Source organism: Anser anser, assembly GCF_964211835.1.
Source record: "Anser anser genome assembly, chromosome: 1".
Lineage (NCBI taxonomy): Eukaryota > Metazoa > Chordata > Aves > Anseriformes > Anatidae > Anser > Anser anser.
This window is the reverse complement of record NC_139720.1, coordinates 97,191,510-97,212,497: the sequence shown is the minus strand read 5'-3', so window position 1 is coordinate 97,212,497 and position 20,988 is coordinate 97,191,510. Positions and strand designations below refer to the sequence as shown.

The following is a 20,988-nucleotide window of genomic DNA, read 5'->3' as shown; positions in this document are numbered from 1 at the left end:
TAATATATTTTTAATTAGATTAAGGTCTGCTTCTGGTGGGTGGTAGGAAGAGGGGATCAACACCAGGAAAGCTCTTGGTACACCTGGAAATGGATAACAGAGTTTTACCCAAATGCCTTAAGAATAAGCAAAACAAACCCAAAAAGGTTCATCAGATCCTTTTGGCCTAACATTTAACATACTTACATTAAATTTATACATGAATATATGCTGTTATATTTATGCCTACCTTTAATATAGACTTGAACATCTGGTGGGCATCAAGATCCTCAACTACAACATGGTGAATGGCAATCTCTACTCAATCCAAGACATTTTAGACTTAAGATGCTACACAATCTGCTATTCAAAGAACTGGGAAGTCTGATAGCCCTTCCAGTGCTCCCCTTCTTCCCTGCAGCACTCCCTGCTGCTGCCTTAGTTTATGCAAGACTCTTTTTGGAAGACACTACCTGAAATGGACACCAACGGGTACTTGTGGTGTCCTTTTTGTGTATCTCTAGCTACCAGGTGGACGCCATGCTGATTCCAACCAATTCACTTCACGGGCATATATACAGTTGTCACACAAATCACGATCCCTGGATTTAAAAGGTAAAGACAGCTGCATTTAACCCACTGGTCATATGCCGCAGATCCCTGGGACTGAAACTTTCCATTCCTAGGAAGATACAGCATTGCTCAGTCACCATGGTGATAAGCACTTTTCTATACGGTAACAACCATTCTGAACTCTGGAACTTACTCCTGTATGAATACTAAGCCCATGTATTTACACAGGCAGTTTGTTTTGCCTGTGAATCCCAGCTGTGCTTTGCCGCATCTCAGGCTTTTCTCCTCGCCAAGCACCTTCCTGAACACCCTGACCTAAACCCAGAGCATCTCCAAGATGACCCCGTGCTCCCCGGGGTGCCATAGGGGCTGCCACCAGAGGAAGCGGCTGGGCTGACCCGCTGAATGTTTTACAGGGAGAAGGGCCAGTGTCCTTCAGTCTTGCTGCAAGCCAGCTCCTTGGGGATGCTGCTGCGGAGTCATATTTAACAAGCCACCAGGCCAGACCTCCATGAACACGAGTGCTGCTGACAGTGGCATCTCCACACCCTCTCCCTCCTCCTCTTCCTCCCCTGAAACAGGGATGCCTGAGGGGAGAGGAGTGTGTGGCTGCAGGGGACCCACGGGCACCCACCCTTAGCACATGGGGCTGCAGGGAGCCCTTTGCCTCCCAGGCGAAGGGTCAGCGCCTCCGCCCCCGCGCCGCCATCCCCGCCGCCATCTCTCCCCGCCCGCGCTCCCCCTCGCGTCTCTGCAGCCATCTCCCCTTCCCCCGCCGCGGTCACCATGGAAACCGGCCGCCATCAGCCGCCGCCTGCGCCCCGACCGCCACGGCCGCGCGACCTGCCCGCCGGGCCGCCATTTTCTGACCCGGCCTCCCCCGCCACTGCCCTGGGGTGGGCGGACGGGGAAAGGTCGGCTGTGTCGTGCTGTAGCTGCTCCCAAACCCGTCTAGACCCCCTGCCCGTGCACATTGCTCCAGCGAGCGGCAGGGTGGCAGTGGTGGGGCTGTGAGGGGCTGAGCAGTCACATCCCGCCGTGACCCGCTCTTGTGCCGTTGCCCCAGTTTGTGCCCTGAAAATTGAGGTTTAGGCGGAGGGTGTGCACTGCTGCTGGTGAAGTAGGGTGTGAAGCTTATGTCAGGGCTTCATTCTGCTTTCTGCTTGCCCCTGATAGCATAACTTTCAGATGGAGAAGCTCTGCAGATGTGTCACACGCTACCACCACCACCAGCCGGTGCCACAAATACCTGGCAGTAATGGCCAGCACTCGCGGCTCAACAGTTTCCTCTGCCCTGTGGAGGTTTCTGTTCTGGTGAGGACTTCCCTTCCCTGGGGACTTAAACCAGGGATATATCTCTAATTTGGGATTTATTCATAATCCTATTTTGACCTATCCCCAGAGCCATCTTCCTCCCTAATTTCAGCTCTCCTGGATCTCACCCTGTTCCCATTTATGTCACTGTGTATAGCTGTTGAATCTTTCTGCTCAATTTCTCAGTAATATTTCACAGTGTCCCTAACTTGCAATTACACACCAGAGATCAAAAGTAGTGATTCTTCATACACAAAAGCTTCTTCTGAGACTGTGATTTTATCCATGTACATGAAGCAGCCCTACTGTCTCAGCTCTTCTAAATCAAACTGGTGGTAGCTGCCTGTTGGCCTCCAGCTTTCCCTCTGTGTTGTCTCTCAAATGTTCTCTGCCTTTTACCCATCTCTGGCATTGACTGAACTATTTGCAGCTCAAGATATTCTTGGCTGTTGTCCTCCCAAGCCCCCACACTGAGGGTTTGCTCCCCAATATGATACAGCACAGACACTGCAGCTGCTGTTTAGCTTCAGCCAGGGAATGTCTCCCCCACACTGCCGTTAGTTAATTATGAGATCTGATGTGGTCTAATAGGCATGAATGTTCGACGCAAACCCCCTCAGCTGCAAAATGCTAGGTATAGTTGCTGGCAGCTCTCTATTTTCTGTTCCTCTCATATTTTCTTATTACACTAAATAAATATGACCCTTCCTTCTTCCCTATGAGAACAACCTATTTACCAGGCATTCAAATATATAAGTAATGAAGGCGATAGAAGTGCACACTAATGGAGCATTAAGGCTGTAATTTAAATACACGCAGAGCCTAGGCTATTCAATCCCTGTTATGTGATGCTAGGCCAGTTCTCTAGCTCCAAGGTCCAGAGGAAAGGTATAGATTGGAGGGAGGTGGGTGCTGGGAGTTAACACTGAACTCTTCGAATATGTTGGGCATAAAGATTGCTACTGAGGTGTAAATAGCTATTACTTGATTTTGTCTAAGCATAACTGCACCCGTTCCTTTAGAATAAGCTCTTTGACAAGACATCCATGTTTTCATCACTCTCCCAGCTGACCACAACAATTAAATTGCTGTAGCCAGAAGAGGCTACAGTTGTCTCCTAGTGCAGCAGCCATCCAGAAGCCACCAAGCTGTGTAGCAGCTAGCTATGTAACTAGCTAACCAATTCACTGCTTCACGTCATTAGACCTCAGATCCAATCATGAAGTTCATTGCTCAGCTAATCAACAAGCAGAAGAAATACAGGATGAAAAAATGGGGAGAAAATAGATTGGGGGGAGAATAAAATCAGATTTCACTTGGAGTTCAAAAGTTGTTAGGATAAGGAGAGAACAGACAAAGAAAAAATGATCCAAACTTAGAGAATATGAAAGGTAAATATAAGTAGGCCTGTTCTACATTTCTGCATGCAATTTTTGCAAGTACATCCTAGTGTGTATGTTGGACCATCTCAGTCCCTGATAGACTTTACATGTAACATACACCATTACTAAACTTGTACTTCCCATGGCCTTTAAATGCTTCTTCATTAAATCCAAAATCAGAGAAAACAGAGCTTGTGGTCTGCTTTATTTACCACAAGCCAGGATCAGCTACCAAGAAATACTCACACTGATAACCATCCTTCTTTTTTTTTTTTTTTTTTGGTTATAAATTTAGTGAAATGATGAGATGTTAATCAAACCATCTGACAGTCTGGGTGGTAGGATAAATCCTTAAGAGAGATTTAATGCTTGTAATGAGGTATCTTCTTCAGGGACTTGGAGCCTTGCCTTTTTTTCAGGCTTAGTTAGCCTTCAGCCTAGCGTAGGAAAGGGAAGTTTAGTGGTAAGTTTTAGCTCTCCAGATCCTCTTCAGAAAGCTTAGCTGTATTAGCTTGTCACTTATGAGTTAGGAATCTTTTATCCTTTGTACCTGAAAATTAAAATTACTGTAAAACAACCCACCATTTTTGCTTTGTATGGACTAAACCTGAGGAAGTAATGTCAATAAATGCAATACCTAAATTAAGCCACCTGTTTACCTGGCCTGCATGTACCTTAAATAGCGAGAAGTTATGAGACCCTCCTATTGCTACACATGATGGGGTAAGCAGGGAGATCAGAATAGGGTGAAGAGGCTGTGAGGGCCACAGGTTGCTTAATAAGGACTTTTTCACCAGGCAGAGGTCTGCCAGAAGCATGAAGGTCAAGTTGGCTTCAGGGCTCTGGGACACATGAGCCACTCCCCAGGGGACAGCAGGAGCAAACTAAGGACAGAAGGTGGGTCCCATCAACATTACACCAGCAGCTTCTTGTTATCGTTTCTATCAGCCGGAACAAAAATTAGCTTTCAACCATTTTTAATTAAAGTTGTGTTGGATTATCTCTCTTTCACAGCAAGCACAGTCTCAGCTATAAACAGGTTTACACTGCAAATGTAACACAGAGACACCAGGAACAGAATATCCTCCAGAGACCAAGCCTTGCTTTTGGTGGTGATTCACAGGGGCAAATAAGGACAAAATTAATATATATAGGGGAGAAAAACTGACATTGCTGTGGAAACCATTTCACTTCATGACATTTTAAGTTTAAACTGTAAATTCCTGACAATGAATCAATGTAGTTTTGTGTTGTTCTACTATTGCAGCCAGCCCAGAGTGGGCCATGATGACGAATACCTTCCAGGCTATCTCCATGCAGCAGAAGCCCCTACTGTTTCAGCCAAAATGCCTGTAGTGGCAATATATGCTTTATGTGGTTCAGCTAGGACTGGGAAACTTGATCTCATAAACTTCGTCAGCATGAATTATGTTTTTATTGTATTAAATTGTGTCCTGGCGTTTGCCCATACACCACATGACAGCCTGAGCAAACACATAGTACAAGCCCCTCTGCCAGAGCATGCCGGCATGGGGGCAAAGTTATGGTTGTTGTGAGACCTCCTATCTCTGAGCCTGTCCAATTTGGTCATGATTGACATCTCAGCTGTCATGTTTCATCAGTGTAAGTTCCCCCTCCCCTGCCTCATTCTTCAGCTTTCAGAAGGTAGGCGCTTGGTCCCACGTCTGCTCAGAGGAAGCACCATGACCTACATGTCTGCCCCTGACCTTTAGCCTGATCAATAAAACTACAAATTGGTCTTTTCTTACCCTCGGCACTTTAGTCATAAAATCCCTATTGAGATGGAATGAAACACTGAACTTTATGTCTAGGCGTCATGAACATATTTCGAGGCGGGGGAGAGAGACTGGCAGTATTTCAGCCATCAAATATATAACCCTCTTTCGCTTGCTCATTCTCAGTGCAACAATCCTGTGTTTTATATTTGAAACCTGTAGAACATCGCTACTGGTTCTATCTCCATATATTTTCCTAAATATTCCATAACAGAGAGAACCCCACGTCCTTTATCAACTCTTCTTTCCACCACAGCCTTCCCCCTTTGGTGACTCCCTTCTTTATATTGCTGTGCACAGAGAGACCGGCTCTGGGTCTCTGGAAAGCATCCGCTGTGCTGCAATAGAGGAAAAGCCACTCTGGCCAAAACTCATAGAAGAAGGATCTTTTACCTTTGCACACCGGCAGCCACACACGTGAGTGTGAGTAAGATGCAAATGTACTCACAACTGTGTTTCTGTTAAGAAGGACCTGGTTTAGTAGCCAGGCTAGCCTAACGCAGTGGAAGATGCAAGCAAGCTGTTTTTCATCTGTGTTTGCTGAAGGAGCTCGAGACATGGCACAGACAGTGTGCTCAGGGAAGAAACAGTTAACACTGTCATATTGCTCTTGTAACCTTGCTCACAAGGCATAGACAAGCCTTTCGCCTGCCACATCCAACTTGTGCTCAGCGCGGACAATGCAGCAGGCGTTAAACGCAGGCAGTGCTGCACAGGCGCTGCTTCAGTGGTTTGTGGGCAGTGGACGTGTTAGGGAGGCACTGGAAGGAGAGAAGAAAAAACAGCCTATTCCCACGGGGGAAGGGGAGGGACAGGAGACACCGGGGTGAAGCACAAGGACAACCCTTCCTGCTGAAGGATGGTGACGCCCTGAGAGGCAGAAGGGAGAGGGGGAAGAAAGAGGGGCAACACCACTTTGTGGAGCAGGGTATTCATAGGGAAGAGAGGGATCATTTTTGTCAGGGCACACCAAAAAAAAAAAAAAAGAGAGAGTGGAACCCGTTTTGATGCAGCATTGTTACTGTTATTTCTGCTGTCAGACGTTTTGTCACGGTCACTGTCAGTACTGAGATAGGCAGCGTGTGCGGACAGCGGAGAGCACAACCCAGTGTGCTCATCTTATTAGGCCCTGCAGCACTATCAGCAGACCTGAGCTTGCATTTGCATTTCTGCAATAAGCAGTACTGAACCTTGGTGGCTCAGGCCTGAAAAAGCATGTAAAGACTCTTTTTTACATACCAAGAACCTTTATCAAAAAATCAGAAGTCTTAACATGGCTATAAAGGTGTTTAATGTGTTACTTTACACCCACCGCAGAGCGATGTGGTGGGAGGAAGGCGGCTGTACTGTGCAGCTTTGTGCACAGCTTGGGAGATCTTTTCCATCCTCTCTACAGTGAAAAAGCTGGTCGAGCCACATGACTTCTTCATGCTGGCAAGATAGTCATGTATTTAGCATGCACAGCTGCTAGTAAGGTTGGAAACCATACTTTTTGCTCAGCTGCATCGCCACAGAATGGCCCTGAATAACCTCCTGTGTCACTTCAGGGCTTTAACTGGCAGACTGAAACATCTCTGTGAATCAGAGGAAGGAACAAAATCATAGCAGACTCTTTTCAGATTCCTTTTTGATAGTCGGGCCACTTCTTATGCCAGGAATCCTTGGCATCATGTCCATCTATCCATGAAAACCAGAAAACCAGATACAGTTAATAAGACGGACCAGAAGGCCAGGAGCCTTTCCATTCTTGAAAGCCGAAGAGGAGTGGTATGAAAATAACACCACCTCCTATGCATCTGTCCTACACTGATGTGCGCTACATAGCACTGCTGAGTCTGCAAACGTGATTTCCCACAACTCAGCTTGGGGAAGAGGCCAGAAATACTGTGCTGGAATCACAGCACAACACATGTTTGAGGCAGGCAGGTGGCAGGTTCAAAATGGAGCAAGGAAACAGCTCCTTTATGTAGTGCACAGTTAAGCTCCAGAGTACCTTTCATCAGGATTTTATGGATGCTGGAAGTTCCTATGTGTTTCAGAAGTAATTGGATACAGTCCTGGAAGAAACAAACATCTGAAGCTATCTGATGCAGCTCTGCTGCTGTATTATACAGGGAGTTCTTGAGCCAAAACTTGCTGGAGGCTGGGAGAGTATACATGGAAAAGGTTGTTATATTCTCTCCCTGCTCTATATTCTTACCAGAGTACCACCGTTGGCCACTATCAGGGAAAGGTTTCCAAACTACACTAAATGTTTTCTTCTGCTTTAGCTGTTGTTACATATTCTTACATAACACAGGCTGAGACTACAGTCCTCTGGGTTTACACACTTGGCAAGGAAATCCCACCTATGGGAAACAGAGGCTTTTTCAAAAGAGACTTCTAGTGACATCAGCTTTCAGTGACATCAGATCTCTGTATATCCTTGCAGAGATGATATTTCCATCTTCATCCCTGTTTACCCTTTAGTTTGTTCGCCGTATGATCTCAGTGTCATAACAGAGATCAGGTGTTCATTAGAATGTGCACTGTGGTACCTTATTACAAGAGAGAGGAGTCATTCCTCAGAAAAGCTAAATACCAGGAAAAAAAAAAGAAAAAAGATAAATAGGGGAAAAGAAGCCACAGATCAGAGAGGGAGAACTAGGTAGAAATAGGTTGCTCCTGTTGGAAGTGTTGGAAAAAAGCTCGCGACTCTAAATGTGAAGACCCACAAACTTCATGCCATGCCACTTAGTCTGGTCCCAGGCTTTTTTTAAGTCATATCTCTGAATGCTATTTTTTTCTATTTTCATTACTGCTTCCTGATTTCATGGAGAAGTGCCCTTTCTTCTAGGGAAAAGCTCTGGAATCCAATGATGGACAACAGATAAGCTTTCGGGGGTGGTTATAGCTCTGTATCAGTGTCCATCTTCCCTTTACAATGCCATTAAGGGCCACAGGAGCTAAATATGTAGAAGATAATACACCACTAGAGACCAGCTCTATCTGCAAAACAATTTTCAAGCACACCCACCAGTTTCATCTGTAGCCCATTCTCTGCAAAAGGATGCCAGCACTGATACAAGTGAGACCTGTCCAGAAACAAACCATTGGAAACTGTGGGACTACTACACCAAGATTTTAGCAGAACCAAGATTTCATACTCCAAGTTCCCAATATGTTGACTGGTGTCATATTTGAGCATGTAACTTGAAGTACTCCATATGACATACAATACGCTGCATACCAACAGATTTGTGTTGGAATCGATCTAGTCGTTCTCAGTTCTTTATTCATATGGTTGAGCTGTGCAAGGAATAAACATTTCTAGTACCAAATTTAGAAAGAATATATTTTATTGCAGATGAGAAGATCCTATTTTCTTTTGGTGGCAGTACTGGGGATTGGTAGAGGTTTACTGAGTGCAGAAACTGTGTTTGTGTGCGTGTTAATCTCTTATTGCTGTACTAAACTGCTACCATAAATCGTAGGCCTAATGCTGCTTTCAGTTACACCAACACAGAACCAGTAATTCCCATAGCATTTTGAGATATATAAATTACAGCATAATTTGATTGATCGTAGTCTCGGTATATTTTAAGGTCATCATTTCTATAGGTAGAACATATACACACTCCAGATTATTACTTACTCAACCAAGTTCAGTCTTGCTGGAATGCGACTGATACTCACTGAGTATAGCCAGGAAGAACAAATTCTTCACACCCATTATTTGAGATGATTTATGTGACATTTATTGTGCTGGGTTTGGGGTGTTTGCTTGTCTTGTTTTTACGGTATATTGCTGGTCAACTCATAACGTATGCTATGCTTAGAGCTATGGATAAAACATCAAGCTCACAGAGGAAAAATAAGAACAGTATTTACATTTCTTTTTTTTTTTTTTTGGCTCTGTTGTCAAACTCGTATGTCAAAATGCGTTTGGTTGTATCCTAATCTACATCAAACTGTCCTGCAGGAACATTCATTATTCTTTTATTGTCAGCAAAACACATTGAAACGGGCGTATTAAACATCTGGCCAACATACGTTTATGTGGCCCAAATGGCATGCTTAACTTCTGAAGTACATAAGAATTCCTTTGGAAACAAAAGAAGTCTTGCCTCTGGTTTGGGAGACAACCTATCGAGTGCAAGCTGGTATAAATAAAGCAGTGGTCCCTGCCTGAGACAATGGATAGCTTAAAACAATGCCTGAGATGTGCAAACTCCTGTGCTCCACTATTAATCACATCTTAAGTCCAATGAGGGCACTTAGTCAGAATTAACTAGCTTGCTGCCAAGCCCTAGTGGTTGACAAAAAGCAAATCTAGGACTGGAGATAAGGTGAAAAATGAATATTGCCAAAAGAAGGAAATGCAGAAGAAGAGAAAGGACCGGAGACATACAGAGGAGCAGGGAATAGGAAAATAATAATAATAACAGAGGTTTGGAAGGGATTAAAAAAGGCAAAAAAGTGTGATCATAGGACGTGGGCATGTTTTCATCCCCACGGAAGCCTCGGTGGAGTGTTGGGATCAAGGAGGGAGCTGCTATTTGCAGCTGACAGAGGTGTGACAGCAGGCATGGCTGGTGTGAGGCTGCCTGGCAGGTAAATTCCTGGCCATTGGGTCGCAGGCCCAGCAGCTCAAGGGTTTTCAGCCTCAGGGAATTTTCCTGCTGTCAGCACATTACGGGGTGAGAAAAGTGAGCTCTGCAGCATTGCAGAAGGACAAGGGAGCAGGTCCCAAAGGCTGAAAAGAGGGGCAGCAGGGGAAGGATTAGTGGTGCTTTGGGCAGCATCAGCGTGATGGAAAGGACAGTAGATTTCAGGAGGAGTGTGTGCAAGAGCGGATGGCAGTGGGGCTGGGGATCTATGAGAGATCACAAGCAAGCAGTGGGGCCTGTTTTCTCTCCTCCACTTCACTCACCACCTCTCCTTCCTTGTTCCTCGGAGTACATGGGCTCTGTTTACAAATTGCCCTATTTCCTAAATCCCACAAACCCTTCTCTCTACCTGAGCATCCCTCTGCTCATACGTACTTCCCCCATCCTATCCATCCCTGTCCTGTCCTACTGAGCACAATGGCTCCTATGACAGAGACTGGTGTCACAGGGGTGGAGGCACGGGGGCAGAGCTAGGAAAGTGGGAATGGTGGTGGAAGGTGAGGGGGATGCAAGCACAAGTGATGATTGCTGCTGATGCAGAGGACAGCAAAGGCAGCATACAGATAGTGCCTCTTCAGGCTAGGAGAGCCCAGGCACATAGTTATCCTTTGCAAGGCTTCACCTTAATACTACTACCTACCTTACAGCAGACTTAAACCACTGTAATATGTCAGGCGGCACGGCAATTGGCAAGAAAAGGTCTTTTCTTACAGACAGTGCACCTCCATGGGGCATGTCTGAGTGTGGGATCTCCTTAGCAGACACAATTTCTGCAGCAGCTGCGCAGGGCTGCCACCCCCCTCGTGCTGTGGGACCCCCAGCCCAGCACACAGCTGGCTGCCAGACACACAGGGTGCAGAGGGGACGGTGCTAGGAGTGCTGAGCAGGCAAGGTGGGAGACGCAGCCGCTGTGCCAGGTGGCAGGAGGTGGGGCGAAGCAGCGGGTAAGTGACGTGGTTCACACAGGAGGTACACCAGCTGGCAGGGCTGCCAGTGCTGGGCCGTGCTGGGCTGAGCAAAGCACGGACAAAACACTGCCGTGAAGAGAGACAAGGCTGAGGGTGAGGTCGGATTCACAACGCAGATGTATAATTTCTTAGAGACAGTTCTGCACCTTTATTCAATGTATGAGTTAAAAAACCTGGAAATAAGCAGGAGAAATAAACCTTGGATCGCGCCAACATCACAGAGTTCAAAGATCAGGGGTCACCCTGATGAAAAACATTTCCCGCTTGTGCCTTTTTTCTTCTTTTGTTTTAAACTGTGTTGTTTACACTGTGGGTGTTGTCAGACGCTTTGATCACTTGGCTTTATAGATTTCTACAAGTATATGCCCACTTTACAGATTTAACTATTGTACTAACGTCTTCTGGAGTAACTGAATATCGCAGTGCTGAGTTCAGGTCCAATTTTCAAAAGCTGCTCCAAATGGCTTAAAAGCTTGCATTATATTTGCCAGAGTAACTTCAGCACTTAGGAGATTAAATTTTATTAAATGTCTATTTCAGCTGGGCTCCCAAATCACTCTCTGTGCTTTAAAAATGTTGTTTTATATTTCAGAGGCATTATAGCTAAGTTAAGACTGAGGAAGACTCGGAGGGAGAGAATTCTTGGATGGGAGAAGTCTGTGGGTGGTGAAGGACTGGCATGAAGTAACACAGGGCAGGTTAGGTTTGGTTTCTCTGGGGCAAATTAGAAGGGGAATACAGTGATGATAAAAACAATAAGAGCAACAACAACGTCAGTAATAACAGTGAGGTTGGAAGGATGTTGGATGAGATCCACCCTCCCCTCTGCCAAAGCATCTGCAGAAGCAGGGCTGGTGGAAGGGGATGCGTGCCTGGGTCCTTGGCTGTCCACTATTATCTGTAAAAATCAGTGCTGTTATTTCGGTCAGGACAAATAAACATTTCCAATGAAGCAGAATGAGCAACATTTTCTCAAGCAAGAAGAAGAACGGGGCAAGCCTAGGTGTTAGGTGCCACCCTCCTGTCGCAGGCTGGTGCCACCTCGCGCCCTGTCCTGGGGACACCCAGCACCCTGCAGCCCAGCCGAGCCCTGCCCATCACTGCGCCTGCAAAATGTCCACTGCTCTGCCTCTCTGCTGCAGCCAGCTGTTGCTAGGGAACTGCTTAAAGTCAAAAAGACAGCGCAGGATGAGAGGGGAGCAGCCGCTGAAGGATGGCAGGCTGGAGGCTGGCGGATGGGGAAGGGAAAGGGGGAGGGAGGCGAGAGGTCCAGGGGAGAAGAAGGAGCAGGGCGTGGGGTGGGAATTAGTTCTCACCTTGCCACGGATCAGCATCTCCCTGCCCCTTGCAGGCCTGCCTTTTCTTAATGCAGATTCCCTTGATTTTATTTTATTTTATTTTATTATTATTTATTTTATTAATATGGCAGGGAGAACGGGAAAGTCTCTCTCTTTTCATTTAGTGTGCTTTCACATCATATGTTGTATTCAATTTATCACCCCTCCTTCCATCAGTTTCCTCTTGTAATTAAAAAAAAAAAAAAAGTGTTATTTTCACCTTTTCTTCATTGTTAAGCTTTGTTATTCTTTTCCACTGTGGCACTGAAACTGCGGACACACCTCATTTTATAAATTCAGATTAAACCAAAACAACAGGTTTGTGGTTTTTTTTTTTTTTTTTTGTATTTGTGCTCCAAATTTTCCTTCTTCCAGGAGTTTTCCTCCTTCTTGCGTGTTGACAGGTGATCTCTGTAAGTATCAGGTGTATACAGTTATTCACCATACAGAGATACCTAAGCTCCAGACAAGATGTGCTTTGTCCATCTGAAAGGCGTTTTTCAAAGCCAGCTGAACCCAGCAGCGGGTTGCCCTCACATAAACTAGTTCTGGATTAAGTCTGCTCAAGCACTAAAAATCACTTTTAACCCATAGCTCATATGTGAGAGATGTGGCTAACATTTGCATCCCGTGACATCTGACTGCCCAGCAAAGTGACCGGACCCCATTAGAGCTGGAACAGATCTCTGTGTGGATCCAAACCCCAGTTCTGACTCCAGCATTACACACGAGATGCTCCAAGGTCTCAGCGACCTCGCTGCCTATTGTGTGGGTGGGAGCGTGGTAAGTGATGGCATTTGAATTAGAGTGAATCCTAATTGTGGGCAGTACTAATGCTGTCTGAATGGCGAACAAATGCATCTAAATAAAGAATAAGATCATGAAGTTCATTGCTGGACAGAAATAGAAGGAAACAATATATTCTTTGCAATTTAAAAAAATAACATCCCATGGATAAAAGGGTTGGTAACAAGAGACATATACATAAAGTCATTAAGGAAAACAAAATAAGCTATGTGTGAAGTTTCCTAGCTCAACTGTGGTTGCAATACCTTCCAAAGAAAGCCATGGGATATAATAAAAAGCTCTGTTTTATTGGTTTCAAATACTGCAATGTATAATTGACTTATGGCAGGGGCTGGTCGTGGGATAGGTAATATTTCACTTCTAAGCATCTGGTCCAAAATCAGCCTTGGTTAGCAGTGATTGAATGTTATTAGTGTTTGATGGGTCTTTGGCACAACCCGTGAAATGCATCGGAGGTTTCAGCACACTTCCTAGTGGACAGGTGCCCATACCACTAAAACCACAGCTCGTTTGGAGCTAGCTGCATTCGCTCTCATTGGCAACCTCAGTGCCGAGGCTCACTGCTGAATGGAGCGTGGAGCAGTTTCCATGCTGGTATTTCTTCCTGCAGAGGAGCTCTACCAGTCCCATGCTGAGGTACAGTCACATAACATAGGGCTCAGTGGCCTGCTCTTCTATCTTTTCTGAGGACAGAGCAAGAAAGCATCTTTCAGCTTTTGGACCAAGGGGCATAGAGGAAGATCACTGAGCTTGCAGAAGCCCATTCTTCCAGGATCAAAACCAGGGAGGATGCAAGCCCTACACTGGCACCTGGTCTCTTCTTCCCAACTTGTTAGGAAGGGAAATTCTGTCTGGTTTGATCTTTAGTGATCTCCTCTGCGGCACCAAATGAGTCCTGGTCTTGACTGGGCTCTTCTGTGATGCCTGCAGTTCTTCATGGCCAGAGATATGGTTATCAGGAAGCATGAGTCACCCTAAGGATGCAGAGAATAAAATGGCTGGATAGGAACCGTGTCATTTTCCAGACTTGGAAGGCTCTCTCCATTCTCCCAGCTCAGTGACAGGCAGGAGAACTGACCGCTGGAAAGCAAGCCTCTTTGGCACATCGGGCTTGGTCTTTAGAGGCTATTCACAGTGCTCCATAGCTCATGTTTCTGACTGACATTTAAATTTAACATACTGCTTTCGCTGCATCTCCCTCCTCCTGTTGCTTCTTGGCAGGCTAATAAATCCACCTGGGTTTTGATGGCTGCCTGTCAGGCTGCTTCCCCCAGCCATCTCCAGACCCTGTTCATTCCCCTCAGCAAGCACACACATCTTCTCCTTTGCTCCTATATTTATTTGCCGCTCGGCCTTGCAGTATCTGCCAGGCATTTCAACATCTGAGACTGCTATTATCCTAGGCAGACTGCAGTAGGTGGCTTTTTCATTAACCTCTTCGCTGATGTAAGAGAGATGCACTGTAGAAAGGCCTTGTGAAGATGGAGAGTGAGCCCTGGTCAGCGAGGCTGGGAGAAAAGGATCACCCAGCAGCTATCGTGTAAGAAGCTCAGGAATTCCCTGTTGTCATGCAAATCCTGAATAACTCATGTGCCAGATGCTGGACTGCAACCAAAAGGCACCGCCCTGCTGATGCCCAGTGGGATCTTTTAGTAAGAGAGGCATCTGCACAGAAAGCTAGCTCCATGCCAAACCTGTGGCTACAGACCAGCTTTCTCGGTGCCTTCTCCAGATCTCTTCCTACATCCTGAAGCAGCAAAGTGTTCTTTAAATCATCCCTCTGAAGGAGCCCACACATTGCATTAATGATATGGGCAACATGGCCAGACAAGCTTCCTAACCTAGGGAGCATTTATCTGATTCTGAGAGGTTTCCCTAACAGATGGAAGGAACATTATTTGTAGCCACTTGTGTATCCCCACTGATAACAAAGAGAGCCTGAATTCATGTGCATATCAGATACCTGGTTTTTAGATGTCTAAGCTCAGCTGAAACAAGCCTCATGCTCAGCAGTCTCAAAATAACAACAGGATGATTTAAATGGTGGAAGTACAAATCATCTGAAGTTATGGTTGCCTTCTTAAAGCTTCAATGTTTCCTGAAAGCAATGAATGTATACCAATATTCCACAGCAGGTCAAATTTATTAAATAAGGTAAAAGACAAGTGAAACCAGAATATGACACTTTGTGTCCAGAAGTGGTTCCCTGGGACCACAATGTTTGTGTAAGCTTTGAACTGGAAAGGAACTGAGTTGATATTAATTGACTAATTGCCTTTGCCCTGAGCAGATAGAAAAGTGCATCCGTAACTGCTGTCAATAGGAGACAACAGCGTGGTCAGTGGGGTATAAAGCAGCAAACAATTAAAGGTTTATTCACGCTGCCTGATAGCCTGAATAACAAAAGGGTGATGGTTTGACCAGATGTGGTTGAGGGGAGAGCTCTGTAGCCCTCACCAGAGCAATGGAGGCTGGAGAACGAAGGGGACAGGCCCTGGAGAATGGCAGTGCTGACAAGGCAATATTTCATAAGTGGCAGGAAAGACTGATACCAGAAGACACAGGAAGAAGTTGTAAGAAGGGCCTTACAAGTTCCAAACAGAAGCAGCACTTCTTGACACACGGGAATAGAAACGCTCTGTGACTGCAGCATCCTCTCCACCCTACACCAGTTTTCTGTGTGTGTGTGTCTTGAAGAATTCCTCTTTCCCCACACCCAGAAGTTTGCAGCTCTCATTTTCTTTCCCTGCACTGTTGAACCTTTCTGCTGTGATCCATTCCCCCTCGCCTTCCTCATTCATTTTGGTCACTTCTAGCAAGCAGTTTCGTGTCACTGAAACCGCAGTTCCCCTCTCCTGTGATGAGGAGATGGCAGCTTCACATCAGCAGTATCAGAAGCAGCAGTTTTAATTTCCTTAGGTAAATTAGATTCCAGCTCCATGGGCTCCTGTTTTTGGCAGTCACCCTTTTACCTTTCTTCCTGTTCTAGTATCAATACAACCTCCTGGGGAGAAAAACACGGGAGGTGCACCCTGGGGGATTTTCAAACATATTTATTTCAATCGCAATCATGAAAGGCATTTTTCTTTGTTTTTAAGACAGAACCAGGAAAGGAAGATGCAGTTAGGATGCAGTGGTGTCAAAAGCTGTGGTGGTTGTGTGGCTTGCCACATTAGCAAATACTGCAATGTAATAGGAGTGGAGCTCTAAAGCAAAACAGCTAGTACTGAGGATCTGATGTCTACATTGTACACATTTTGGAGGGTTTAGGTTGGTCTAGCTGTAGTCTGGTTCCATGGGCTGAGTGCCCAGAAGCAGATATGTTCCTGAAACAGGTTTTTCCATTTAAATGGGAAAGTAAATGGGGAACAACCAAGAGATTCACTTAAGAAGTGCACCTTTGGAACAAAATAAAATTATTTAGACACGTGAAATGTGGCCCTAAGTATGCCTCCCTCCCCTTCTATAAAATAGAAGAAATGCTGTTCCTTTCCCCCAAGAAAAAGGGTATTATTAGCCAGAGTCCACTTATATGCTCAAGTGCAATCCCCTAGCAATTGAGAATGAATACTGCATATTTAGAAACATTAACACTTGGAAAGTGTATAGGAATGCCCTAAAAAGAAACATACCCTATGTTAACTATATTCTCTGTGCTTTAATGATCCACCCACATCCAAAATGTTGCCTCCCTCTTTTTTAATCCTTCTTTGGCCTCGTGCCACATTTACTTGAAAAAAGTAGCTTTTTTTTTTTTTTCCTTTGCATTATGTGTTGCTGAGAGCCCCTTGTGTGATGCTGAGAACCCTCAACGCCTGCTGACTCTGGTGAAAACTGATGGCACTCAACACTCTGTAAAAGAGCACACAGTCTCCTGCCTGTTAGCAAAGGATGTGGAGGGCAAATGGCTGTGCGGGTGTGAGCACGTCTACAGGGAAAAGAGGAAGCAGCTGTGTATGAGAAAAAAAAAGAATGACCAAGGAAAAGAGTTGTGTGTATGTGATAGGGGGGGACTAATACAGTTAAAATTGAAGTGATAAATCATACCTGAGATTCCTCCTGAGACCTATAAATAGGAAACTGAAAAGCATTTCCTTCTATTTATTTTATAAGTGCTATAAACTTTATCAGCTTTTAGTATTGGAGACTCGTGCAATATTTATGGGCTGTTTACTTTAGAAGTTATTCAGAGGTTAGCGTCAGGAGGCTAATGAAAAAGCAAATTGGGATGGGTAAAGGGAAGAGGGCTTTTCCTACAGCCCCATAGTAATAAATGCATCACATTTGAGTTGCCTGGCCTTCTTCCCAATGTCCTTTGCTCCAGGGATGCCTCTATTTCTCTAGCAGGTACTTACCCTGAGCTTCACAGCTCCACAGGGGATCCCAAAGGGCATCACTTATTGGTAAAAATGAAGACAAACATGTTCAGGAATTCCTATGAGGAAACTCAGAAAGTGAAGAAAGAGATTGCACAATGGGACTTGCAAAGAGGGATGCCTTAGAAAGTGGTTCTGATAGTTAGACAGTTGAAGATCTTCTAAAGATCCTCTTTAGGTCCTCTAAATATACAATAAATGGGCCAGAATCTAAGATCTGCCTCAGGTAGTCTTCATTTGCAGTACAGATGAAGACTACTACAGGGGTGTCCTCTTCTGATGGGTAAGTTGAGGGCAGTATTTTAGGACTGATGAATAGCTCTGAACAAAGTAAGGACCTCCTCATCCCTCATGGAACTTCACACCAAGCACGGTCCAAATGTTATAATTTGTTTCTTAATGTCTGGAAATGTTATTTTGACTTTCCATGCTTATGCATTTTTATGGATGGCTTATCTATGCTCTTTTCTTTCAAATGGAGACAACAGCTGTTTTCAAAGATTTTACCCAGAGAAATATAAAATCTCTTCAAATTTATAGCTGTGAGAAAGAGTTTTCCAGAACCTGCTGCTACGTACAACCTTCTCTTGGAAAAAGATGCAGATTGTTTGCATAAGGAAACTCGAACATACAGAGACTTCTGGGCTCAGTTAAGTGAAGGAACTCCCCCAGGAAAAAAAAAAAAAGATGTGGATGCAAGCCAAAATTGAACAACTCCAAAAAAGCACATCTTACGGGTAGAATGGGAGGCCCAGTCTCAAGTGAGGAAGGCACAGACAAAAGAGGTGGTATCAGCAAAGCACAGGGATTTTGTGCTGCCCATTTTTTTCTGTACACAGCCATAGTGTAAAAACTGGGCTAAGAAGACAGCATGCTATGAGGCAGCTCACACATCTCAAAGATGGGGAGAGTAACTTATCAAAAGCTCAGTCTCTTCCTCATAACAAAGAGGAGACCAAGAGATATCTAACATACCTTTGTAAATAATTTAAGAGAAGTGCCCTTAATGAGTCTTTAGTATGGCAGAGAAAGTACAGACCATGAACTAATAGGAAGCTAGACACAGACACATTCAAACAAGAAATGAGACCTGTTTTTTTAACAGTGGAGGGGCCCAAACAAAAGAACAATGTACTAAAATGATGTACAGATAATATGTTGACTTTGGCGAATTTATGAAGTTTTCAAATCAAGATCAGATGCTCTACTGGATGGTGCATTTTAACTACACACAAGTTATTGGACTCGTTACTAAAACAGCTGTATAAATGTCTGGCCTGTGTCAGATTAGATGGTAGTATATTAGTCCCTTCTGTCTCCAAAACTGTAAGTTTGTGAAAAAGAAATTACTTATTTGTGCAGATGTAAAACACTGCATTGTTTGACTATAGAGACCTTATCCAAAAATAAAACCTTCTGTGAAAAGATTCTAGGGAACATGTTTTCTTGCCTGTGGCAGCCTATATACTCTAGGTAAACCTTCTTGCCATTGAGAATTCAGTGGGAATTATGCCTTTAACTTCAGTAAAGATGGGTTTTAAACAGGTTCCTCTGCCAGCAATTGCCTGTTACCTTCTAGGAAACTTCAAACTATTCTTGAAATTCAGCAGTGCCCTTCCTGCCTAACATCAGGTGGAGTAGCAGAAAATTTTGTGCAAGTCCTTCAAAGATAGGATAGTCTTCAAGGATAGTCTGTACGTAAAACCTGTTTTATGTACACTACCTTCAAAGTTTCTGCTACCATTGACCCTGCAGAAAAAAATGACTGCATTATTTTTAAACCACTGTTTTACAGATTCATTTTGATTTACTTGTATGGGATTTAACAAAAGAGTTGGAAGAAAAAGTTATTTAGAGTAAATAAACCACAATGCATGTCTCCTAGGATTTTACGTCTAGACCAGAAAGTTAGTTATGGAATAACAAAAGAGAGAAAGAAGAGAAAAAGAAGGTGTTCTCAAAAGGTATACAGCCAGCGTTATACTTAGAAAAGGCTGAAAGAAAAAATAATGATGACCCACAGTTCAGCTATCATAAGACAAAGGTCCAGAGAGGGGAAAGGGCCTGAATTACTGGAAAGAAAATAATTAAATGATCCTGCTCTTTAGTGGCCTAAGGAAGATGTAAGTGAATACGTTACTGTTGAAACCAGAATCAGGACAGAGATGAGGAACAGTCCTTTCTGGCAGACAGTTTTAGCCACAACATAAATACCGATCTGCCAGAAGATTAAATCAATAAAAGCCTGTTTTCGTAAGTGTAGTATATGCATGTTATTAACTGAAAGGAGATGAAGCAATTCTCCTCCTTGCATATCATGCCTTTAAATTCATAGGAAACTTCTCGCCTTTGCTTCAAGGAGTGATATGGAAGAGTAAAGATTTATTTTTCTTTAAATTCAGATTCCCTTTGAAACAGGGAGACCTGTGCAACCTGAGACATAGGAAGTGTCCTTCCTGTTCATCTTCATACTCAGAAATACATCATCAGAAGAGAACGTACATGAGTTGTACTTTGTCCAGATGTAAACACGATACCAGAGAGGTCCAGCTGGCAGCCCAAAGACAAGAGCCACCCCTCCTTTCAACCCACCATGTCTCCCCTGAGGAGGTGAACAACAGCTGCCTGGGTACCAGACTTGGACCAAAAAATCAAGCACCTTCCCCCATGACTGTGAACAATGTGATGGTTCGAGCTGCACATGCAGGAGGGGATGTAACTAGCACCAAGCCTTCTTCACTCATAGACTCCTACCAGTGACCTGGGAGCTCCTCTGAGAGACCATGAAAGAATTTCTGCAATTTCATTGTCCCAGCAGTGGAAATGGATGCCCAGTTATGCCAAGGGGTTTAACAAGAAATACTGAAATAAAAAGCTGAAGACACCAAAAACAAACAAAACAAACACCAAAACCAAACAAACAAACAAGGGAAAATGAAAGACATTGAAGACAACAGAGCAAAGACTAAAGTTTAGTTATTTACCTCTTCAGTGATGGGAGGTATGGGTTGATTTGTTTATTTTTTTTAAATGCCATGAGTGTATGTCTGACCAAGACCCATTACAAATGAACGTGCAACTGTTTGTCAGTACACATACAGACATGTAACTTCAGTGTAAAATAATTATTACCTCGGGATAAAGCAAGTAGGTCCATAAATACCACAACCATTGAAGCATAGTTTGCTACCCATCTGTGACAGTTTGCATCCTGTGATTGGGTGAAAACTGAGAAGCTTTCTCAGCATCTCAGATGCCTTCAAGGGCTCTCTCTGGTGTAGAGTTCCTGATGCCTAATCAGGGGTGAGCCCACATCTCTGTCCTTCCCTTGTTGAGACACTGAGATGGTCTCTCTCATCTGCTTGGCCACTGTACAAAGATTGTCTTTGAGACCTGCACTCGTCACGAAAAGAGTCAGCAAGGGCTATATGGAAGTAAAAGCAGCCAAAAGAAAGTGGTGAGAAAGAGCAAAAGTAAGTAGAAAGCAGGGAGAAGATGAAATCTTTATAACTGTCTACAGCACTTAAGGGAACAAAATGGCCATTGTCCATGAAGACAACCTCCTTGGGTGTCTCTGGAAGAGTGCAGGTGCAGTTCACAGAAAATAATGCCATACAGGCCCATTCTGCTGCTGTCTTGAGCTTTATGCAGTAATGTTTGCTTGCTCAAAGAGCAAGAAAACCCATCCAGGAAAGGTTTGTCCATTTAGAAAGAAGACGGTGATGACTTTCAAGTGCAAGAACCAGACCTGCTGTGATGGGAGAAGTGGCAGTGTGGAGGTGACAATGGCTTTCTCACCAGGTGACA

General features: G+C 44.4%; 1 protein-coding gene and 1 long non-coding RNA gene across 4 annotated transcripts in view; one reads left to right on the top strand and one right to left on the bottom strand.

The window, feature by feature from the left end:
* The window catches only part of LOC310892230, a 68,925-nt gene that overhangs the window by 9,616 nt on the left and 38,321 nt on the right, over positions 1 to 20,988 (bottom strand). Inside the window, exon 1 of one of the 3 annotated variants that reach the window (XR_014577974.1) lies at positions 230 to 4,038. The exons of 1 other annotated variant lie outside the window; for it this stretch is intronic. This is a non-coding gene — a long non-coding RNA (uncharacterized lncRNA). Of the gene's footprint in view, positions 1 to 229; positions 4,039 to 20,988 lie in introns of those variants that run through there. One more of the 3 variants, XR_014577975.1, reaches the window with a different exon arrangement.
* Positions 1 to 20,988, top strand: part of LOC310892227 (uncharacterized protein) — a 111,599-nt gene that overhangs the window by 82,178 nt on the left and 8,433 nt on the right. The window contains exon 4 of the mRNA XM_083819690.1: positions 4,046 to 4,145. Coding sequence (XP_083675816.1) covers positions 4,046 to 4,145 — 100 coding nt within the window. The remainder of the gene's footprint in view (positions 1 to 4,045; positions 4,146 to 20,988) is intronic.